General features: G+C 45.9%; 1 protein-coding gene across 2 annotated transcripts in view; it reads left to right on the plus strand.

Moving 5' to 3' along the window:
- Positions 1-22903, plus strand: part of PEX14 (peroxisomal biogenesis factor 14) — a 139180-nt gene that overhangs the window by 95444 nt on the left and 20833 nt on the right. Inside the window, exon 4 of one of the 2 annotated variants that reach the window (XM_059375379.1) lies at positions 14882-15010. The exons of the other annotated variant lie outside the window; for it this stretch is intronic. Coding sequence (XP_059231362.1) covers positions 14882-15010 — 129 coding nt within the window. The remainder of the gene's footprint in view (positions 1-14881; positions 15011-22903) is intronic. 2 annotated transcript variants of the gene reach the window in all.

Below are 22903 nucleotides of genomic sequence, written 5' to 3' on the forward strand. Positions count from 1 at the left end.
AGCCATCCAAGACAAAAGGAAGGTTACAAAGCTACCTATGTTTGACAACCAGAGGAATACTGTATAGATGGCAGTCACTGCAGACATGTGATCTGGCAGGGGAGGGGACCAGAGGAGACTCCGGTGGTGGAAGAGAGAACCCAGGACAAGGGACAAGACTGGAGTAGGATTGGAAGGAGTGTGCGGTGCGTGGAGCATCAGGGGAGGGGACTGAAGAGTACAAGGCCTGTCCGACTGGGGAACAAACTAGTTTGCCATAGTGCAGGGTGAATACACAGTTTTACATTCACCTCTGGGACTCCTTGGAGATTCTAAAGAGATGTTTCAAGGGCAAAGAGGGGTCAAGAAAGTCGGACTCTGGGTTTGCTCCATGTGCCAGCTGGCTTTCCCCAAACCTGAGCAGCTGTTTTGCATATTGGGCTTCCATTGATATATTTCTTCTGCACAGTTTCGTTGAACACCTGCGTAAGTGCCCATAGAATCTAGGCAGTATTCTAGGTCCTGCGAATATAGCAGAGAATGAAATAGGCCCCATGTCTGCCTTCAGGGAGCTTCCATTCTAGTGGTGGGAAGGAAAGGAGACCGTTAGGGGAAGAAAATGTGACCGTAGTGTAAGGGGAGTAAGAGCAATAGAGAGCTCTTAGAAGGTTATGATTTTAAATGGAATGGTCTGGAAAGTCTCCACCAAGGTGACATTTAAGCAAGAACTTGAAGAAAAGGAGGAAGCAAGCCATGCAGATTTCTGGGCAGAAAGAGTTCCTGGAAAAGGGAACCAACTGTACGAGAGCCTGAAGTGGGAGCTCGCCCGGCAAATTCTAGGAACAGAAAGGAGGCCACAGTGCGGGCGAGGCCGGTCCCCGCGAGAGCTGAAGACACAGCGTTGGTAGGAGGTGAGGCTGTGCGGAGCGGCACTGATCCCCAGGAAGACTTTGGTCTTACTCTTTTAATAAAATGGAGACCATCATTGGGTTTAAGCAGAGGACTTAAATGGTCTGACTTAAGCTTTTACAGGATCACCTTGGCTGCCGCCGTAAGAGCGCGCAGTTGGAGAACAATAATGGAAACTGAGAGAGCAGTCACATCCCTGGCCGTTGCGTGGTGGTAAATCCGGCAGAATATCCTGATTTGTCGGATCTGAAATCTGAAAGAGAAGCAGAAGTTAAGGATGACTCTGAGGGTTTTGGCCTTGTGACTAGAAGGATGGAGTCACCATTAATCTTGGTGGGGCAAGATGAGGAGCTAGGTGGATTTGAGGGCTCTGTCAGACATACAGGTGAAGCCACAGGTGGGCAGACAAATGAATGTGAATAGAGTTCAGAGGGGAGGTCTGAACTGCAGATAAAAACTCAACTGTGTTAACTTCTTGATTTTGATAGTTGTACTATGGTTGTATATGAGTACCGACTCCCTGCCCCAGAGTCAGGAAATTAATACTGAAATACGTAGGGAGGAGGGGGCATCCTGTCTGTAACATAGTCTTAAACAGTTCAGGGGGAAAAAAAAAAAACCAGGTAGATAGATCGATAGAGAATAATAAAGCAGATTTAACATTTAAAGAACCCAGGGGGAAAATATATGAGATTTCTTTGTACTATACTTGCACCTCTCCTGTAAGCCTGAAATTATTTCACAGTAGAACACTTTTTTTAAAAGTGAGGGAAAATACAGATATTCCAGATAAACAAAACTGAGGGAGTTCATTGCCAGCACACCTGCACTGAAAGGAACACTGATGGGGTTTTCAGACAGAAAGAAAGTGATCGTACCTGAAGACGCAGAGATGCAGGCAGGCAAGGGAAGGGACAAATAGAAATGGATATTGGCTGTATAAAATCACACAGTGTCTTTCTTGGGGGGTTTAAGACGCATGTATAAATGTGATGCGTGACGGTACACAGGCGGAAGGATGGATGAAAGCGTTGGAATTGCTGACAAAATGGTAACATTTCTCATTTATATGAAACGATAGTAAGTCAGGGGTGTATAGTGGCATCTGGGGCATCAGTTTCAGACTCTTTGAGCCTCGGACCCTGTTCACTCATAAGAATCCAGGATCCCCCATTAGGCAAATGCAACAGTGGTTATCATCGCAGATGCACAGTCCACCAAAGGATGCTGAAATTAGAGGGGAAAGTTTGAGAGTCTCTCCTCTAAGCTATAAAAGGAAGGTTTGTAACACTGTAGTGAAGAAATCCATCAAAAATCACCTTGTCTACAAGCCTGTGGAAGGGAAAGCGGAGTTAAAAAGTTGGCAAAAAGCGAAAGGAGGGCATTAAACAGATCAAAAGGAAACCAGATTGTGAGATGAAAGAGATAAGCCCCCAAATTTCCGTATTCATCTTGGATGTAAATAGACTAACTACTCCCATAAAAGCAAAGTTTGTCAAGATTAGATTAAAAAAAAAAGCTAACCCCCATCAGTGCTGCTTACATCCAACATACCTTTAATGAAAAGACACATAGGATTAAGAGTAAAATGATGGGAAAAGATACTACGCAAACACTAACCAAAGAAACCAGGTACTAATATCAGACAAGATAGACTTCAAAGTGGAGTGAGAGGTAAGGACATTTCAGAATGATCAATCACCAGGAAGATTTGACATTTCTAAGCATGTGTGTACCAAATAACATCACTCGATTATACAGAAAGCAAAAAATGGACAGAACTGAAAGGAGAACTAGACAAATCTGCTGTCACAATGGAAAGTTTTAAAACCTCTTTCTTACTAACTGATAGTACACACAGGCAGCAGTCAAGTTTCTAACAACACAGTTAATCAGCTTACCGTATTTATGCATCTGTAGATAAATGGCGCGTATCCATACATACATGTACATGGCACTGTACCCAGTGAAGACAGTAAGTATGCGGAAAGATAGTTCAACCTCATTAGGCATCAGAGAAATGCAGATTCAATTCAGAATGATATAATCACTTCACACCCACCAGAATGGCCAAAATGGAAAAACCCTGAACTTTGGTGTTGGGAGGAATAGCTAGAACTCTCCCGCACTCCTGATGTGAGTGGAAATTGGTGTGGCCACTTTGGAAACTTGACACTGTCTGTTTGGCTGAGAATACGCACACCCCATGTGATTGAGCCGTTCCCCTCCCAAGTCTGTGTGTAAAAACGTGGTCAGCAGCATGGCTGTGGAGCAGGCAGATACGTTGTCCTGTACGGCAGTCAGAGGGAGTGAACCAGGCGATCACACAGGCATCATGTTGAAAAAATGCTTTTGGAATTGTTCTACTTATATGTAGTTCAAAAATGGGCACATTTCATCCATGATGGGAGAAGTTCAGTGGTGACAGGGAGGACACATGAGAGCTGCTCCCAGGGGCTGTTGTTTTAGTATTATAATTTTTTAATCTGGGTGGTGGCTACATGGAGGTTTTCACTGTGCGAAAATACATCAAGCGGTCTGCTTAAAATGTGTGCTCCTCTCTCTGTATATGGAAAGCCAACAGAAGTTTACTTAAAACCACAATGAGGCTATTCTTTTACCTTTCAGGATGACAAAGGAAAAGCTTGATAGCATCATGCAGGCAAAGTTGGGAAACACACGCACGCCGGTGGGAAGTAAATGGAAGGAAACCACTCTCAGGAGGGTCCGTCGATGTTTATCAAAATTAGAGCTGCGCGTATCAGAGTCCACTTCCAGGGACAACTTGCACATGTACAAGTGGTACATGTAAGGACTTGTTTTGGGGCTTTGTAGTATATGTACAATAGGGAGCAAGTGAAATAAATCATGGTATAGCCACAAAATGGATTGCCTTATAGTCAGTAAGTAGAATGAGAGAGCACTACAGATGCTAGTAAGAAATGCTCCCTAAGATGTATTAATTACAAATAGCAACTTGTAGAATAGTGTTTACACCATGTTATTATTTGTACCAAAAATATGCATGTGCATATATACGCTAACATATAAAATGTACATTATATGGATATGGAAAAGCACTTTCATATTCACAAACTATCTCTAAAAGACACCTAAGAAACGAGTAGCAGTGGTTGTCTCTGGGAAGATCTAACGGCGTGGCCAGCTGGCAGGAGTGGGAGGGCGACAGCTTTCCACTATATTCCCTTTTGTATCTTCAGAATGCAGAATTGTACTGTGGAAATATACCTGTTGAATATTTCTAAAACAATTATTAAAAATCCCATAGGTGGTGTTTCGCAGGATACCGCTGTGTCGCTTCTTAGTAAGTCTGGTACGGCCACATTTTCCTTCCCATTGAAGCAAATCTTTGGTTTAACACCGGACGACACGGTTGGCTTTGCATATGGGTGCCAAGATGTATGGGGAAAGCGTTCCCGCTGTCAGGATGCTCCGACTGTGGGGCGTGTGGGAATGAGTTGATGAGCAGACAGCAAATTCGTTCGTCCTGTGCCATGCCTGCTTGCAAACACAACACTCCTTGAATGGAACGGTGGGCCCTCCCTGCGGCTTGTAGTGTCATTCCCTTCTCTCTTCTGAACATGTATAAGTTGGATTCAGATTAAGTTAAAAATGATGCAACTCTCCTGCTTCCTTTTGTTCTTTTTTTAAATGTAATTAAGATCAAGCTATGAATATAACATCTGCTTTTTATGTCTTAATGTATCAAAAGCATTTTCCCATGCCATCAGAAATTGTTCATGAGAATGTGCACAGTTGAATAATATCACATTACTGAAATGTGTCCTAATTTGTCTAATCAGCCCTCTTTGGACATTTATGTTGTTTAAATGTTTTGCTTTTCTTAAAAAGAAGGCGAGGAACCGTTTTTGCACAGTAGTTTTATACCACATTATTTTATTATTTCCTAGAAGCAAAATTGTTGAATCAAAGGGTTATGAACATTTTTATTTTTATTTTTAAGATTTTATTTATTTGGAGGGGGGAGGGACAAAGGCAGAGGGAGAGAGAGAATCTCAAGCAGATGTCATACTGAGCACAGAACCCAGCACGGGGCTTGATCTCAAGACTCTGAGATCATGACCTGAGCTGAAACCAAGAGTCGGATGCTCAACCCACTGAGCCACCCAGGCGCCCCTGAACATTTTTAATACTGTTGAGATAAAGTGCTGACTTATCTTCTAGAAGCTTCTCGGTTTGCACTTCCACAGCAGACTTCTCAGTTGGCACTTCCTTTGCCAGCTTTGGGGTATTCTCATGCCAAAAAGTCATTTTTATTTTGAAGAAATCCAATCTTAATAACTTTACCAACACGTCTGAATGATACGCCCGGAGCGAGGGCAGGATGTCAGTGTCTGCTTTCAACATGAACAGAGGTTTGGAATACTTCCCCTGTGTTGTCTGGAGTCCTGCAGATTCCTGAGCATCCCCACCCGCGGGCACTGGGACCTGAGCTAGACCGCTTACTGTCCCTGTAGCTCAGCTTCCTTACCTGTAAACTGGGAGCCAAAGGGGCTACCCCTGCCACCCCTCACTGCATGGGCTACACGCTGCACAGGCCCACGAGAGGCCACGGGCACAGGGACATGGGACCCTGCTCCTGTTTGGGATTCAAACAGTTAAAAATACAAAAACTCCTTAAATTATTCTTTGACACATGGGCTTGATAAATTTTGGTTGTTATTTCTAGGAGAGTGGAAATGTGGATGAATTTTACTTTTCGTATTTTTATTTTCTGTGTGTTCTGCAGTTGATGTGCTATTTTTACTGTCAATAGATACGTCTATGTATTACAGATCTTATGTTTATATATTATACAATATTACATGTTTTATATTATAAATAGAAGACAGACAAAATATTCTTTCAGCATAGGAAATTGAGGCTGGAGGAGGTCTAAAGGAGGCTGCCATGTAACAGGTAGGGAAGATGAGGTCTCGGTTCTCACACTGCCTAGCAAAATAAGCACTCAAATATTTATGCATTTGGTTGAATACTAAATATTTATCTCTGCGCTAGTAATGTTGACTATAGCAACCAATACCAAAGTCATTTGTGCTACACAAATAGGTGGTGACAAAATAATTTATGTACTGTATTGGCCTATTAGGACATAGAATGTTTTAATGTGTTAATATCAGATTAACATGAGGACTTTTAAAAGAGTTTGATAGCTGCATAGTAATTTAAAACTTTAGGAAGTAAGTTGAATGCCAAATAGTAAGCCTTTTCATCATATATTTAAGATTCAAGATGTTAAAGAAAATCCCAAATAAACCTTGAACCGTCACGGCATTCAGCTGAGTGACTGTGTCTTCTTGGTACACTGAGCTCTTGTGCCACTGTTCTCCGTAAGGAACAAAAATCTCCACCTTGATTTGCGTCCCATAGTAACTTGTTTCCCAAATCAGTAACATATGAAACAGCTTATGGCTGTCCCTACCATCCCAAAGCAAATGTTTGTTTTGTTGCAGTGATGGAAACATTTCCATTGGCGAAGCAAATATTTAGAGCTGAAAGAAACATTTGGGCGGCCAGGATGTGTCAAAATAGAACAGATGCCTGCCTTTTAAAAACACACATTAAAAATAAAGAAGAAAGAAAGCAAGCTACCTTGTACTTGGCTGCTGTGGTTACAGCCACAATGGGTTAAGCAAGAAATTAGAAAATGTGGATATCGTTCTGATCGGTTTCTGGGCTCGTCCCTATACCTTTTTCTATCTTAGTTTTTCTCTTCCAGGAAATGGGGATAAATAACCATTTTAAGTGATCTTGCTCCGGATTCAGGGTTTTGGTTTTTTTTTTCTCCCCTTCTAGATATTTTTTTGTTCTTGAAAAGTAATTTATCCTTTTGGGGCGCTGGGGTGGCTCAGTGGGCTAAAGCCTCTGCCTTCGGCTCAGGTCATTGGTCTCAGGGTCCTCAGGTCATGATCTCGGGCTCCCTGCTCAGCGGGGAGCCTGCTTCCCCCTCTCTCTCTGCCTGCTTGTGATCTCTGTCAAATAAATAAAATCTTTAAAAAGAAAATAATTTATACTTTTGAATTGGAAATATATTCACATGGAATACAGTTCCTCAGGATAGGCAGTGTAAAGTCTGCCTTCAGCCTCTGTCCCCAGCTAAGTCCCTTCTCTGTCTGTAACCAGAGTTACCTCTGTCCTCTCTATTTTATGCCTGCAGTGACTAACTAGACTTGTTTTTATGTGTGTAGATGCAAATATTTATTTTTTTTAACGCAGAAGTTCTATATACCTTTTACCTTGTTTTCTTCCTATGGTCATATATATTCTTTTTGTTTTTCTTTTTGAGGTGATTGATTTTAAGAGTTTGCTTATCAAAAATATTCTAGTTGTGTCAGATAGTAGAGGGGAGCAGGCATGTCAGGCTGCTCCTACTTAACCCCCCCGCCCCATAAAAAGAACTCAGTGTGGAAAATCTGGTTCTGCCTCTGGGCTCACCAGGGGCTGTAGGTGAGTCACTGTCCCTCTCTATATCATTTTCTCTTGATTTTTAACAGAAGAAGAAGGAAAGGAAAAGAATAGGTCAAGCAGATGAGCTTCAGCTTTTCTGCCAGATCTGAATTTCTTGCTTGGATGTCAAAGGTGGAAAAAAAAAATTTTTTTTTTTTTTAAATGTACTTCTTTGCCTCTTCTAAAACAGGAGCAGGATTCAAGTGTAGTTAAAAGTGCTTATCAAAAAAAAAAAAATTTAAAAAAAAGTGCTTATTAATTTGGGTTTTCTGCCTATGCACAAACATAGGCTTACCTGCCCTTGGCATTCAAATAGCTATGATTCCCGATTATCACACCCTTCGGTCTTTAAAGACACAGTTCCTTCCCCAGGACTTGTTCAGTGCACCGTGGCAGGGCTGACTTAGCCTGTTGCCAAGGACCTGCTGGCGTAGATACTGCCGTCCACAGCCGGCAACAATATTTGCCGTGCTATTAATCCTTTGGAATAGATGATCAAATAACAAAATCAACTCCTCTTTGTTTTGTTTTTGTTTTTAATTTAGAGGAGAGGGATTAAAAGAAAAAAAAAAAAACCTTCAGACTATAGATCTAAAAATAGACATTGTGGATGCTGATTGGAAACCCTCCCAGTCTTTCATACGAGAGATCTCAATTTGTGTTACACCAAGGGGCAGCTCACTTCTGTCTTGTTCACCAGTTATACTACTCCCCAGAGAAGCTCAATAAATTTTATAGGGAAGTTTCCTCCTTAGGCGGAAGGAGCTAAGCTCGGTGACTGGTGTGGCTGAAGTAATTTAGGGCTCCGAGGGAGTACATCTGGCTGTGGAATAAGGTATCCGAAGTAAATGTACAAAACTTGTGATCCTGGCCATTGATGCTGCTGTGCACCGGGTCCCGTGGCCCCAGCCTGTCTGATTTGGAGTGAAATTGATCCCTGAAACTTGCATTTAATTCACGGCTCAGACAGTCCTGCAGTCTTCACTAGTGGAGGCTGCAAAGCCTGCCTGCTGGTGTGCTGGCATTTTCACCACCAACTGTTTGAAACATCCAAACTTGGACTTGGCTGAGTTTTTACATCTCTCGTCTGCCTCTCTGAGACACAGAGGGATCCTCTTCCTCTGACATCAGGGGAGCAGACTGCCTTCCCTTTCAGACTTACAGTGGAGCGAGGCTTCCCGGTTCCTCGGTCTCAAAGCTAACAGTGCAATACATTTTGCACTGGCTTTTTACTCAGTGATTTATACTAGGAGACGTGCTGGGTGATATCCAGTGTCCTTTTGTCTTTGTGTTTATTTTTCTTGCACATTTAATGTATTTAAAGGATATATTGTCTTTATGGTTCACTGGGATAAGGACGGGGTTGGTGCAAGTTTTAATGAGAGGTCCCCCGGCTCCCTGTGTTGAGATGAGAATTATATTCATGGTTGGGTATCTTTCTTTCTTTCCTTAGGTGGCAGGAGGCAGTGTTTTGCTGCCTTTTCAAATAGCATTTCTACCTAACGATTTTTAGAAGGGTACTGTGAGGACATTCAATTTCAGGGCATCACCAGCAACTTTTCTCCTGTTGTTTGAACTTTCCTCGTTTAAGGAGACAGGAAAGTCTCATATCTTGTGTCTGCATTTACGTATTAGTGTCAGGATGGTGGAGACCGGCCCTGCCATCAGGTCAATTTTTATAAAAACTCTTTCATTTGTGAGGTAATGATATTTGGAACTAGTTTTCTCAAAAACTGTTTTAGCCGCTTGGGAATAGTTAATCAGTAGGGGAGAAAGCACTTGGCTTATTTGCTTAATATTTTAACCAAGTGAATTAGACAGGTTGGGGGGCTGGGGGAGGGGATAAGAAAGTGGGTGGGGGAGGCCCCATAAACAAGGTGATATATAATATTTTTTTTGTTCTCCTTTTAAATAAATACCGATCAGCTTTATGTTCAGAGACAATAGGAGCCGTTGGCTTAAATTTGCAGTTTACTGTATTTATGGCTGTAATATCAAGGTGCTGCCGTCGTAATTTCATGCCCCAATGAGAAGAGCAAGGTCGAAGCAAATGCTTCCATCGGCATCTGCTAACACACTGACTCATAAACAAGGCCCGGCTGGATCAGGTGGCACGGAATAATACAGGCTAATGAAATACAGCACAGCTTTCCATTACTGTTAGTTTTTACAGTGTCGTCATTACGTGTAATTTATGTTTAAAAAATTCAATTTTATACAAGGCACTGGGAAATAGGGGTCTACAGGTCATCCAACGACTTTTAGAGGCTCTGAGAGTCCTTATTGTACTCTACTGTTCCAACAAAATGTTAATAAAATAAAATAAAAATACTTTTTCCCCTCCCCCCCCAAGCCTTTTCTGAGAGAGTTGATTTTTCTTTTAATTTGGGGAGTATTTTTAGCCAGCTGTCTTCTCTGCCTCATCTCCTCTCAGAGTGCACATGGGGAGATAACTAGTCGTGTTCTCAGAGAGGTGACCCCCGCACGGTCTCCGCGTGTCCCAGATGAATCACCCAAGTCCTATACATGGGCGGACTGTGACAGGGGAGGAAGATGGCCCCAGTGGCCAGCCCGCAGCTGCTGCCCTTTGCTGCCGGCCCTCTGGCCCTCTTCCCTAATCCCAGCCAGACTTGACATTTTTATTATAAAACTCAGGTCTGGCTGGAAGGTGCTGTCGGGTGTTCATTACCTTGCTTATTTCCAAACTATTCCCAACCCCGCTGTCCCGGTCGTTGTTTGACCTACAAGATGCAGAGAATGCTGCTGTCTGCTGTCACCTGTCTCTCTGCTTCACCTGAAATGGGCCAGGCCCTGTGGCAGTGCTCTGCGGTCACTGGGGACAGCACCGAGGTGACTTATTCTGAGAAGCCCATGCACTGCCCGTCCTGCAGGGAAAAGCTCTTCCCGGTGCCCAGTTTTATCTGAGTCCGTGGGAAAGGACCTGCAGCCTTGTGCTCCGAGCCAGCAGGCTGCAGCTCACTAAGTCAACCCGTTTGGTTTTATTTGCATTTGAACCGAAACCTCTAGAAAAAGAAAACAAATCTGCGTATTTTCTAGGGGATACAAATAAGCAGGTGTGGTAGCCCCAAGGCACTTCAGTTGCCCGCAGCAGTACAAGGGGCTTTATTAATCAATAGCTTGTAGCTTGCTTGCTCTGTTCTTTGAAAAGAATCCCACCCTGGAGAAAGCATTGGAGAAGAAATCTTTGGCCAGCTCCTGCACAGGGGCAGCAGCCGTCTCCTTGTAAAGGGCACTGGTTATGGAAGTAGATTCCAGACAACCGAGAACAGGGAATCCACCCTGATGGCTGGTGCCTGGGACCTTCGTTTGCACAATGTGCACTGAGAGCTCTCAGTTTTGCCAGTCAGGCAGCTGTGGTCTTTTTTTCTTTCCTTTTTTTTTTTTTTTTTTTTTTAAATTTCAAAGATTTTACTTATTTGAGAGAGAGAGAGAGAGAGAATGAGCAGTGGTAGGGGCAGAGGGAGAAGCAGATGCCCCTGCTGAGAGAGAGCCGGACGTGTGGCTCGATCCCAGGACCCTGGGATCATGACTTGAGCCGAAGGCAGACGCTTCACCGACTGAGCCACCCAGGCGCCCCCAGACATCTGCGGTCTTAAAGGTGAAATGACACTGCCTCTCAGAGGCAGGCGTCCTGGCCTTCTCACTTTGGACAGGTACCCTCACTCCTTTCTCCTCCTGTTGGCTAAAGCTAGTGAGAGGACAGAATACCTGAGCGGGACTTTTAGTTTGATTCTCTGTCAATGATACGTTTTAACTGTCACAGACCAGGGCTGGTAGCTCTTGGAATTGGCAAGTGGCAGAGGTTGACGTTACTGAAAGCGTCTGAATGCAAAGTGCTAGTGATACCACGTAATGCAAGCTGATACTCCAGCTGAAAGAAAATCTTGGGCTTTACTTTTATCGAAATGGGCTGATTCTTCCAAAGGTGGCAGCTGAAGGAAGACTTGAGGGCAGGAGGTTTTCCTGCCCTGGGACGGCGACACCCTTGGCCCCCATCTCTGCTCTGCTCAGCCCTTGCACGGTCCCTCTGTGGTTAGATTTTTCCTTGCAGATAGCAATCAACTGGAAGGAAGTGTGTGTGTCTAATTTGCATGAGATTATTTAAAACAACAACAAAAAAAAGGTCTGCATTAGTCAGGGTGGTGGTAAACAACGCAGAGATGCCTTTTATAATATAGCCTGTGCCTCAGCCTTCACAGCCAAATATAATTCACTTCCAATTGGCGGTTTCCTTTATTATTCCTTTTAACCTTTAGGATTCTGCAAGGTCTCCATCTAAGCTCTCCGTCGCTTGTCTGATGAGGGCGGGCGGGGACCTGGATGTCCTGTGTGTGGGACCTGAAGCTGTCCCTCTTCCTGAAGGCAGGGTCGGTTCAGCACCAGGAGCCCATGACTGCATAGTTAACTGCTGTGTTCTGAAGGAGATGACACCCCTTCCAGCCGAGTCTCCGTGAGTCCCATATGAGTCCCCTGAGTTGAGAGAGTCCTGAACCTGAGCCTGAACCTGGCTGGCCAGTGCCCCCGACCTGGGGACACTCCGAGGAAGGGGGCTCTGAGGGAAGCATGGGCACCCGTCTGGGAGAGGCCTCCGGATTTCCTGGGAGTTAGAATATTAGAACGATGCGGGGACACTACCCTTGTGGTTCCGGAGTTGTACAAAAAGTTGTCCCAGTGTCATTTGCAGATAGGATGCAGGCGTTCTGTTCCTGTGCTGTTTTGGTCTCTAGGCTCCCAGCGCCATTCGTCAGCCCTCACCTGGGGATGGGGGTGCCAGGTGGGGCTCAGAGAAACCCTCTAGTGCTTCTCTCAACCTCTCACAAGCTTGAAGACTTAAGACATGGTCTCAGAAGCTGCCGTTTGTTGTTTCTGTGCTAGAGGGGCAGTCACCAGGCCCCAGAGAGAGAGCCGTGGAGCCGCGGGTTGTCAAGCTGGCAGCACCGTGCCCTGCCTCGTGGGTTCTGAGGCATGTTTTCCCCCTCCTTGGGCTTAGTTGTTGTTCTTTATCTGTTAAATGAGCGCAGTGGCTAGGATCATGGTCCAGCTCTGAAATTATATTACTCAGTGAGATCATGAAAATGCTTTTTTCTTTTCTTTTTTTTTACAAGAAGAAAAGTGATTCATTTTATGTAACTAAATCAAAATCCTGGCTCTCCGGAGGACTGGGGATATCAGAATTCCAGCCAATGTAAATTTAGAGCATCAAATGATAAGGTCTCTGAAAAACAAGAGCTTGGAAGGAAGTGCTGATGCCCTTTAAACCGCGGCCTCACTAGTGGGCTCGGCCGCAATAATGCAAGGAACATGTTTTATTAGGAAAATAGGCTTTGTAAGAGCTGTGGGCCAGAGGGCAGAGCAACGGGCAGGGAGCGCTGTCCCTTTAACCAGCTCCGCAGCACAGCCGTGACTTACTGTATATTTCCCCAGCGTTAACCGTTATCGTACTTGTTTATATTTGAAAGAGCCAAAAGGGAAAATGAGAAAGCAACTGAATGCTCCTTTTGGGAAAATTATCCTCATTTGCAGCCAGCGGCTGACAAGGCACACGAACCACCAGGTTTATGAAATCCCGGGGTGTACTGGTCACCACCCGTCCCCGCCCATGCCGCAGGCGTGCCTGCTTCTCCTGCGGCTGATGATGAACTCGTTAAAACCGGGTCTTTGCTCCCAGAACTCTGAAGGGGGTTCCCCTTCCCCTTTGGAAGTTGAGGGCCGGGCCTCCAAGCTGGATGGAACCTGAGAGACACAAGCTCGGGGTTCCTGCCCGTCTGTCCTGCCCCCGTTTCTCTCTGGAGGCCTTTGGGGCAAGCCGGGAATTTGGTAGGAGGAGTGGCCCAGTACAGCCCTGCATACTTTTGTACTTGAAGGTGCTGGGCGCTGGCCTTTTCGTCTGCCCGGGCAATGCGTGGAGAGCTGTTGGGGGGAGGAGGGCCAGCAGCACTCCGGCTTCCCAGAGGGGCGGCCTTGCCCACCACTGGCTGGCTCCCCTGGGTGCGGGGGGGGGGGGGGGGGGGGGCCGGGGGGGAAGGGGGGGGGGGGGGGGGGGGGGGGGGGGGGGCGGGGCCGCGGTTTCAAAGGGGGCACAGTCCTCAACTGCTCAGCGCAGGGAGGGGCAGGGCCCGCAGTCAGAGTAGTTCAGGCCTTGTCGCCCACCTGAGAAGCGGCAGAGGCGCTCAGCCTGCCACACGCCAGTGTGGTGTGGGCAGCGTTGGGCTTCGGAGCATTAATGTGTCCCATCTGTCAGCCGCTTGGCACAAAGTGTGCAGCGCCGAAGCTGGAAGATGCCGGTCCTCCGTGTACTTCCTCTCCCCCCCACCCCGGGACGGATCCACTGTGCTGTGGGCTGCCAGGTGGGGAGAAGCTCTCGGTCCTCGTGTAAAGGCTCTGTCTGGCAGCCGCCCTGGATCCTGGGATTCCTGGAATCCCGGGCCAGAGGGGTGTCTGCAGACTTAGCGATACGTCCCTGCTGCTGCTCCCGCGCTCGGTGGCCCCAACACTCTTGTACCCGCTGTATCCACTTCTGGGACCGGCCTTGCGGGCAAGTCTTTCTCACACCTGTGCACCACACCTGTTCCTGCTCTTCGGTGGGTGGGCTCGCTCGTCCTCTTCCCACAGGGCCAGCGTCCCCAGTCGGCCGCAGCCCTGTGCCCCCTGGAAGTGGGGTCTCGCCCTGGAAGTGGGGTCTCGTCCGGCCCATCCCGGCCTGTTACTCTCCCATGGGCAGATCCTCGCCACACCCGGCGGCCACTGCAGATGGCGCCCTGCCGTTCCCGGCCCGTCCTGAGCACAGCGCGCTGGTGTCGGGAGGATTAAGACAAAGAGAAGCGGAAAAGCTAGCCAAGGGCGGTACAGGCAGCCTGTGCTAGGCTAGAGCAATAACCATCTGAAAGTTTGGGCCTGGCCTTGTTTTGATCTGTTTTCTTGTTTTATTTTCTTCTTTACATTCTATATCCCATTCATACTAATCACAGTCAGTCCTGATTTTTCTTTTTATTTCTGCATTTGTCATAAAATAAAGCAAATTATTCCCGTCTTCGGAAACGATCGAGACTAATTAGTCGTCTCACCCAATAATTAGTTTTTTGTTTCCCTGTCTGTTTTCATGCATTATTGTTAGTTTTTCCCCCTCTTTTTTTAACACCATTACAGATTAAAATGAGTCACATTTGCAGTTGATGGTATCTGTTTTCGGGGGAAGAATGGAGAATTGCAGTACGGAGCGACTTCAAAAGCAGCAATAAACTCAAGGATAAATTAAGGAAATTGAATGAGCCACATTTGGAAGCAGTGTGGAGGCTAATATTCTGTCGCTTAAGGTTAAATTGCAACTGAGAGAGGTTCCGGAGAATCCGAAATCGGAGAGGAAACTTACCAGGATGCTAGGCACTCTGTGGCTCTCAGGGTCTTTTCTCAATGAAGATTTCGTTGCGTCCAGGGACAGTGGCAAAAGGTATTCACCTGCAATTATGTCCTCTTCTCCCCCCAGGGCTGACAGATGAAGAGATTGATTTGGCTTTCCAGCAGTCGGGCACGGCTGCCGATGAGCCTCCGTCCTTGGGCCCGGCCACACAGGTGGTTCCTGTCCAGCCCCCTCACCTCATTTCTCAGCCGTACAGTAAGTCATCCGCTCAGTCTCCTGCTTTGACCTTGACTGGGGTTCAGGATTCTGGCCAAAGAGCAGTGCTTCCCAGCTCCCAGACTCAGAAAGCCAGGGGGGTTTAACCGGGACTGGTAGACTAGCTCTTGGGTTTTTCCAAAGGAATGTGCCACACCCAAATCCTCTCCTAGACAAACTTTTAAGTATGTGACAAAGATTTAAGAAGAGACGAGGGACCAGAATAAATGAGTATATTGTGTTGTTTCAAGTATTTTGGTTACAAGTAAGAGTCTATAAAAGTATTTCTTGGTTCTGTTTCTGTTTTCTTACATCATGCTTTGCGTGTCACTCCTTCATCAAGTACGTGAACGTCTGATTCATGAACCCGGTCTCGTTTGCTCACTGAAATGACTCCTCTCCTAATTTTACTTTTTAAAGTTAATATTAGTAGATTTGGGGTGGCTCCTTCCTTCCTCCCTTCTCCTGGCTATACCATGTATATTTGTGTGGTGACAGTCTCTTAGAGAACTTCAAATTAAATGTAAAGGTCCTTTTTGAGTTAGCTTTTAATTAGTACATGAGAACATACCCATGTTGTTTTTAAGTGAAGCTCTTTGAGGAATAATGCTTCTTCAAACTAGCAATAAATGTACAATCTCCAAAATACGGCTAGAACCCCTTCTTTAAGTCACTTATGAGAAGTCAAAAAAGATTAAAATTCACTTCAGAGTGGTGGAAAATAGCTCAAGTTTCATGTCTTTAACATAACTCAGCCTTGGATCTGTTGTCTTTCAAAATGCCTTTTCTGTAATTGTCTTCATTTTAATTTTCTATCTCGGAAGTTTTATTTTTTCAAAACTTGTTAATTTAAAACAGTGTTAGGTGTCAGATTTTGGGAGGCATAACAAAATGCCTTCCAAGCCCAGGCTTGTTTGGACCCCAGCACGTGGTCTGGCCCCTTCCTTTGCCATCCTTATGGGCTCAGGCAGTGCAGGGGGCCGGTGGTGGGTTATGGTGTCACAGATCTCAGTTAGACATCTCCTTTTGCTTTCTGGATAAGGCTGAATGGGCGAGGTCAGGGAACACGAATTCAAGTTCATTTCATCCTTAGTCACCTTGTCTCACAGACTACTGGCATCCTCTGACCTCTGAGACTCAAGAAATGGTGCTCAGCGGTAAGCCTTGCACTGGATCTACTGAGTCAGGAGCGACCACTTGTCGGCCTGGGACTCACATCTCCTTCCTGGCCAGCATTCTTTCGCATCTCTTGTGTTTGTTTTGGGTCACTAAACATACTCTCCATGTTTCCTTCTATCCAAAGACTAGGTCTCCACACATTTTCTTTAGTTGTGTCCCTGGGCCCAGCCATTTAATGGGATTTGTTGAGGACAGACAGTGGCAGCTGGGGTGCAGAATTTTCTAAGACGCACATCTGTTCTATTCCAGCTGCTTCCTCCATGGCTTAAAACCAAACAGGTCTCTCGGCTACTTGGAAACTTCTTGCTCAGAACAAATTGTTCTGGTTGGTCACAGAGTTGGCCTAAAACCTCATGCGCACGTCTACTTTTGGTAGGCACAAGGGGTTAAACTGTTGGTCCTTCTGAAAGAGAAGAAGGGGGGGTGGAGGGGGACAGTGCCGTCATCTAGATTCTTCTGTCCAGGTCTCTCTGAGAAGAAGCATTACACGTTTAGGTATTTAGGTAGGAGTATTTTTAAGAGTCTCCCAGCCCTAAAAATAAAATACATCTTCTTAGAGACAGACTCCTTCCTGCTTTGACGCTAGTATAAAAACAATGGTAATGGCAATTTTAAATTCCTGAAGTTTCTGCTTGTCATTGTCGAGCTTCGTTCCTCTTGTACTGTTACACCGCTCCTTCCAGCTCCGGGGGTGACTCTACCTCTTCACTTCTGTACTTTTGCCAAGAGGTGTCAAAACTGTTCAAAAGGAAAAAAAAAAAAAAAAAAGCTTGATTTTGATTAATATAGAGAAACAAGACTTTGCCTGACTGATAATAAAACTGATAAATGACATTTGAATTACTTGTAGCGGTAATTTATTACATAAAATATCTTTTATTTGACATGCGATTAGTTGCTGGAAGCATCACTCAATCTGACTAGTTTAAACATGCTCTAAAATGAACCCCAGTAAAAACCAGGGCTGTCTGCTGCCTGCGTTATGAAATATACTAATCCTGGAGTGAGGAAAAAATCTGACTTTAAATATTTAAATGATTAATTGGGTTTATATATTTTTTTTACCTTTCTAACCCCCTTAATTACAAGCAAACTCAGGGGAGTTTCTGAACTAGGTGTGCAATCTGTATGCTTATCACCGAGGCATTGTCTGCGTCCTGGGAGGGATTTATGGCCTCCGCTCGTGTGTATTCCTGCCCATTTCACATCCAGAGCCCTTTCTTTCCATGTCTTGGCTCTTTAAGGGCAGATACTCCATCTCTGAACCTTAGCCTAGAAAATGGGATTCTCTGGGCTCAGTCCCCAATGCTCACATCTTGGGGAGGGGTAAGCTTTTTCAAGACAGCCCCGGGGAGCCCGGTGCTCTTGGATGATCTCCTCTGGATCCACTGGCCCTTCTGCTTTGGTGGCAGATGTCCCACCCTGTACCTCTTTTGGTGTCTCTGCTCTTTGGTGAATGTGGTTGACCTTGAGCTGGTGGTAAATGCCTGTGTCAGCAAAGGGAACTTGGACACCTGCCGTAAAGGCACCAGGTCAGTCTGCCCGTGTTTGCTAAGCATCTACTGTGTGTCATCAGAGATACAAAACATGATCCTTAAAAATCTTACAGGCTCTCTGGGAGAGAAAAGATGAACTCTTAAGAAAAGGATAATAATCAAAGACATTGTGATTTAATGCCAAAATTAATTATGCAGACAAGAAATTCCGTAAGAATACAGAAAAGAGAAAAATTAATGTGGGCTAGAGAAGTCAGAGAAGTCTTTGTGAAAGCGGTAGGAGGTTGACATTGAGGGGAAGCTTCATGTCACCTGGTGTGAGAATAAACCAGTGTTGTCAGGGCTCAGAGGAAAGTCAGGCAGAGCTCTGGAAAAGTCAGACTGGGATTCGAGAGCAAATCTGATGTTCTCTGCTTCTCGTTTTGCTTTCTTTTTGTCCAGCTTTTTTTTTTTTTTTTTTAAAGATTTTATTTATTTATTTGACAGAGAGAGATCACAAGTAGGCAGAGAGGCAGGCAGAGAGAGAGAGGAGGAAGCAGGCTCCCCGCTGAGCAGAGACTCCATCCCAGGACCCTGAGATCATGACCCGAGCCGAAGGCAGCGGCTCAACCCACTGAGCCACCCAGGTGCCCCTCTTTTTGTCCAGCTTTGAATCAGGAATCGGTACCTGTGTATATCCACAGCGCCTACCCAGTCCTGCACGTCAAGTTCTGATAAGTGCTTGATTGATTTGCTGCAAGCTGATTTTTCTTCTTTCCTCCCAAAGAAACAAGAAGCAAGGTAGCTTTGAGATTTAGGCAGGGCCATTGTAAATTTTGTAGGATAATATTTTTTTTCTTAGGCTTAAATATCTTCCCTCACTGTCTTTGTTAACCAGCTTAGGTCTTTCAAAGAGTGACCTGTATAGCTTCAATTAGGATGTACGTGTGTGAGGTTATTGAAAGGCTTTGACATTTGATTAGAAATCTCAAGAGTGTGGGTTCTTTCTCACTGTGCTTCTTCATAGCCCTGTTTAGCACCTATACGTACCTTGAATATCTTCATTCACTGAGCAAGCATTTATTATTTTATTCCTGCTGTGGGCCAGGCACTGTGCTAGACCTCTGCGGTGAAGTGATTAATAAGACTTGGTTGCTTTCTCTAGTTTTTCTTGTTGAGCAGAAAAGGCAGTTAAGCAAAAAGCGGTGCCTGCAAAGTAGGTCCAGGTGAAGCCAGTGGTGCAGATGAGGCCAAGGGGCACCTCAGACCTCGGGAGAGGCTTAACTGGGTGGGCGGAGGGGGACATGGTCAGTCCATTGACCAGCCAAGACAGGTAAGAGCAACCAGGCTAAGGCAAAGGCATATGGACCGTCAGAAGTATATTGATTTTTCTTTTTTTACATCAAAATGTGTCACCTAATCATTCTTGAGGCTGTATTACCTGTCTGACCATATTATTCTTAGACTAATATGAAAATTACTGGGATCATCTGAGAGGATGCTGCGTGGAGAGTTCGGGAAGGTGTTCTGGGAGTGTGTGAGGGGCTGTCCAGATGCTCTGCCGGAGCGCCTTCCCCTCTTTGCCCGGCCAGCTCGTTGCTGTCCCTCAGGGTCAGGGGCAGCCGCCAGCTCCTCCAGGGACGCTCTCAGATGCCTCTGTTCCGGCAGGACGGAGGTTCCCTTTGGCCTGCGCTCAGTCCCCCGTTTCCTGCCATACTACCCTTAAGTGTGTATTCACTTGTCTTTTATGTCGGAGTTCCTGGAATTAGAGGCTTTTTTTCTTTTTTCAAGCTCTGTAGCCCAACACTCAGCCTCAGCCCTGAAAGTGCTTGTTGAATGGGTGGGTGGTAGTGGAGATGTGCGTGGGAATTGACAGGCTGTTCCTGTAATACCGCCAGCGGGGCTGGGGGGCTTCCCAGGCAGCCAGCGAGTGGGGCCTCCCGTGTGCTAGGCCATGCGGGCTGTGGGAGCGGAGGACGGGCCTTGCCTTCGGGAGGCCGCCGTTTGACCATTTAGAGGAAAGCCCAGTGCTTGCGGGAGTCCAGCGAGGACTAACCCGTGCCATCTTGCTGGGGGCGATGGGGACAGCTTTCGGAATTTACGAAGGCACGTCTCGCTTTTGACTTACATAGGAGGGTTTGGCTTGTGTATTGAAGGAAGTATTTCTCTAATTTCTAGGAGATTATATTTTTTCTTTTGTCCATGTGATTGGTTTAATAAGTGGTTTAGCATTTCAAGAGCGAGCACCCTGTGTGTTCTGTGCTTTGTGGTTCCCCCATTGCGGTGCCATGCGGGTGCCGCAGAAGTGCTATTTGGAGACACTGAGGAGGGCAAGTGTCGCAGGAAAGAACCAAGTAAAGGAAGCCAAGCCTTCAGGTTCTTAGGCCGCTGAAAGCGTCTCTGGTGCTGGTGGTAGGTAGGATTGTATCTTTGCCCACAGTGCAGCCTGTGTTCGTTTTACAAGTTTCTGCAACAAATAACAGGAAACCCAAGACAAGAGTGCCCTTAAACGAGATGGAAGACTATTCCTCAGTTCTGTGAATGTGCTCTGCACCCCGACACCTGGCCGGCAGCCGGTCTGTGCTCCGGTGGGACAGCTCCAGCCCCAGCTGTCCCTTCTGCCGTCCAGCCAGCACGAGGAGGGACAGGAGGGAGAAGGGTCAGCCTTCTAAGGACCCACGGCTACACCCTCTGCACAAGAGGCTGAGAAGTGCAGTCCTTGTCCTGGTGGGCACGTTCCCAGCTTTTCCTATCCCGCAGAAGGTTTGAGTTAGAAAACGCACCGACTGCAGGATGATGGTTTCCCTTGGGTGGAGAGGAGCACGTGGCTAGTTTCAGTGGTATTTGAAAAGCTTTAGCTGGTAGAGTAGGTGGGTTTAGGATTGCTAATTCATCATGCTTCATAACTTATATAAATGTTATATTCTTTTGTAGGTATCAGAAATTGCTGGGGGGGCACTTTAAAAAGTTGAATGTGGGGGTTCCTGGGTGGCTCAGTGGGTTAAGCCTCTGCCCTTGGCTCAGGTCATGATCCCAGGGTTCTGAGATCGAGCCTCACATCGGGCTCTGGTTAGTGGGGAGCCTGCTTCCCTCCCTCTCTCTGCCTGCCTCTCTGCCTACTTATGATCTCCCTCTCTAATAAATAAATAAAATCTTAAAAAAAAAAAAAAAAGCGGAATGTGAATTCTCAGGTGTTGCTTCTCCCCTTGGTGTCAGCTGCCCGCCGAGCAGAGGGAGGACCCGGAGTCCACACTGCCGGCTGCTGTTCGCAGTCCCTGCTGGCTCCCTGTACCTCTTCTCTTTGTTTTAAAAATTCTAACCCTTTTTTTTTTGTTGTTGTTCTTTATCAGTTTTATTGAGGTGTAATTTACCTAAAATAAAACACATGTGTTTTATTTGTATGATTCTGAGCTTCGACAGGTGGACACTCCCATGTGGGCATCACCACATTGTCGAACATTGGCGGTACCCCAGAACATTCCCTTGTGCCCTGTTCCCGGCCAGCCTGATTCTGGGGCAACCCTTGGTCTGCCATCCGTTGCTTCTCACTAGACTTTTCTTTGCTGGTTTTTTTTTTTTTTTTTTTTTAAAGATTTTATTTTTTTATTTGACAGAGATCACAAGCAGGCAGAGAGAGAGAGGAGGAAGCAGGCTCCCTGTGGAGCAGAGAGCCCGATGCGGGACTTGATCCCAGGACCCTGAGATCATGACCTGAGCCGAAGGCAGTGGCTTAACCCACTGAGCCACCCAGGTGCCCCTGCTGGGGTTTTTTATACATGAAATCATACAGTATGTACTCTCTCTGGTCTGGTCTTTCACTCAGCATAATGTTTTTGAGCTTTATTCAAGTCACTGTGCAAAGAGGTACTTGTTATTTACCGCTTGTACATAACTACTTGTTACTACTGAGCAGTATTCCGTGGTGGGGATGGGCCATGTTTGTCCGTTCACCGGCGGACAGCCTGTGGGGCTGTGGGCTGTCTCCAGTTCTGAGCTATGGTGCTCAAAGCTCTTGCGAATGTTCGTGTGCAAGTCTGTATGTTTTTATGTCTCCTGGGTGAATGCCTCAGAGTGGAGTTGCTGGCTCATATGTTAAATGAATGTCTGTCTCGATAAGAGACTGCCAGACTCAGGGCGCCGGGGTGGCTCAGTGGGTTAAGCCTCTGCCTTCGGCTCAGGTCATGATCTCATGTTCCTGGGATCAAGTCTCGCATCGGGCTCTCTGCTCAGCAGAGAGACTGCTTCTCCCCCACCACCTGCTCCTGCTTGCCTCTCTGCCTACCTGTGATCGCTGTCAAATAAATAAATAAAATCTTTAAAAAACAAACAAACAAAAACTGCCAAACTTGTTTTCAAAGTGGTAACACCATTTCCCATCCCCATCAACAACGTGTGAAAGATGTGGTCGCCCCGTAGCCTCGCTCTTGGATGTTTTCCGTCTTTTCTAACGCCAGCAATTTTCACGAGTATACAGTGGTATCTCATAGTGCTTTGAGTTTACGTTTCCGGGATGGCTAATCACGTTGAGCGTCTCTTTACGTGTTCACTGTGCATTTGCATAACTTCTTCGGTGAAGCGGCTGTTCCCATCTTTTGCCAATTTTTAATCATCTTCTTGAGTTGGAAGAGTTCTTCCCATCTTCTGGATTCATGTGCTTTGTTGGATGTCTGTCAGGATTTCCTCGTGGCCCATGGCTACCTTTTTCTTTTTGAGATTGTCTTTTGGAAAAGGTTTAAAAACTGATGATGTCCGTTTATCTTTGGGTTTGTGTTTAGCTTAGTTTTGTTGTTGTTGTTTTCATTTTTGTTTTTACAGCTTACGGTTTTGGTGTCTTATCTGTGATAACTTTACTTCCCCCAACGTTGGAGAGGTTTTACAAAATTTTTTTTTAATTTTTTTGTTTTTTAAATTTTTATTTTTTTAATTACTTTTCAGTGTACTAAAATTCATTGTTTATGCACCACACCCAGTGCTCCATGCAATACGTGCCCTCCACAATACCCACCACCAGGCTCACCCACCTTCCTACCCCCCGCCCCTCCAAAACCCTCAGATTGTTTTTCAGAGTCCACAGTCTCTCATGGTTCATCTCCCCCTCCAATTTCCCCCAACTCCCTTCTCCTCTCCATCTCCCCATGTCCTCCGTGTTATTTCTTATGCTCCACAAATAAGTGAAACCATATGAAGATTGACTCTTTCTGCTTCACTTATTTCACTCAGCATAATCTCTTCCAGTCCC

This window comes from Mustela nigripes, chromosome 14 (genome assembly GCF_022355385.1).
Source record: "Mustela nigripes isolate SB6536 chromosome 14, MUSNIG.SB6536, whole genome shotgun sequence".
Lineage (NCBI taxonomy): Eukaryota > Metazoa > Chordata > Mammalia > Carnivora > Mustelidae > Mustela > Mustela nigripes.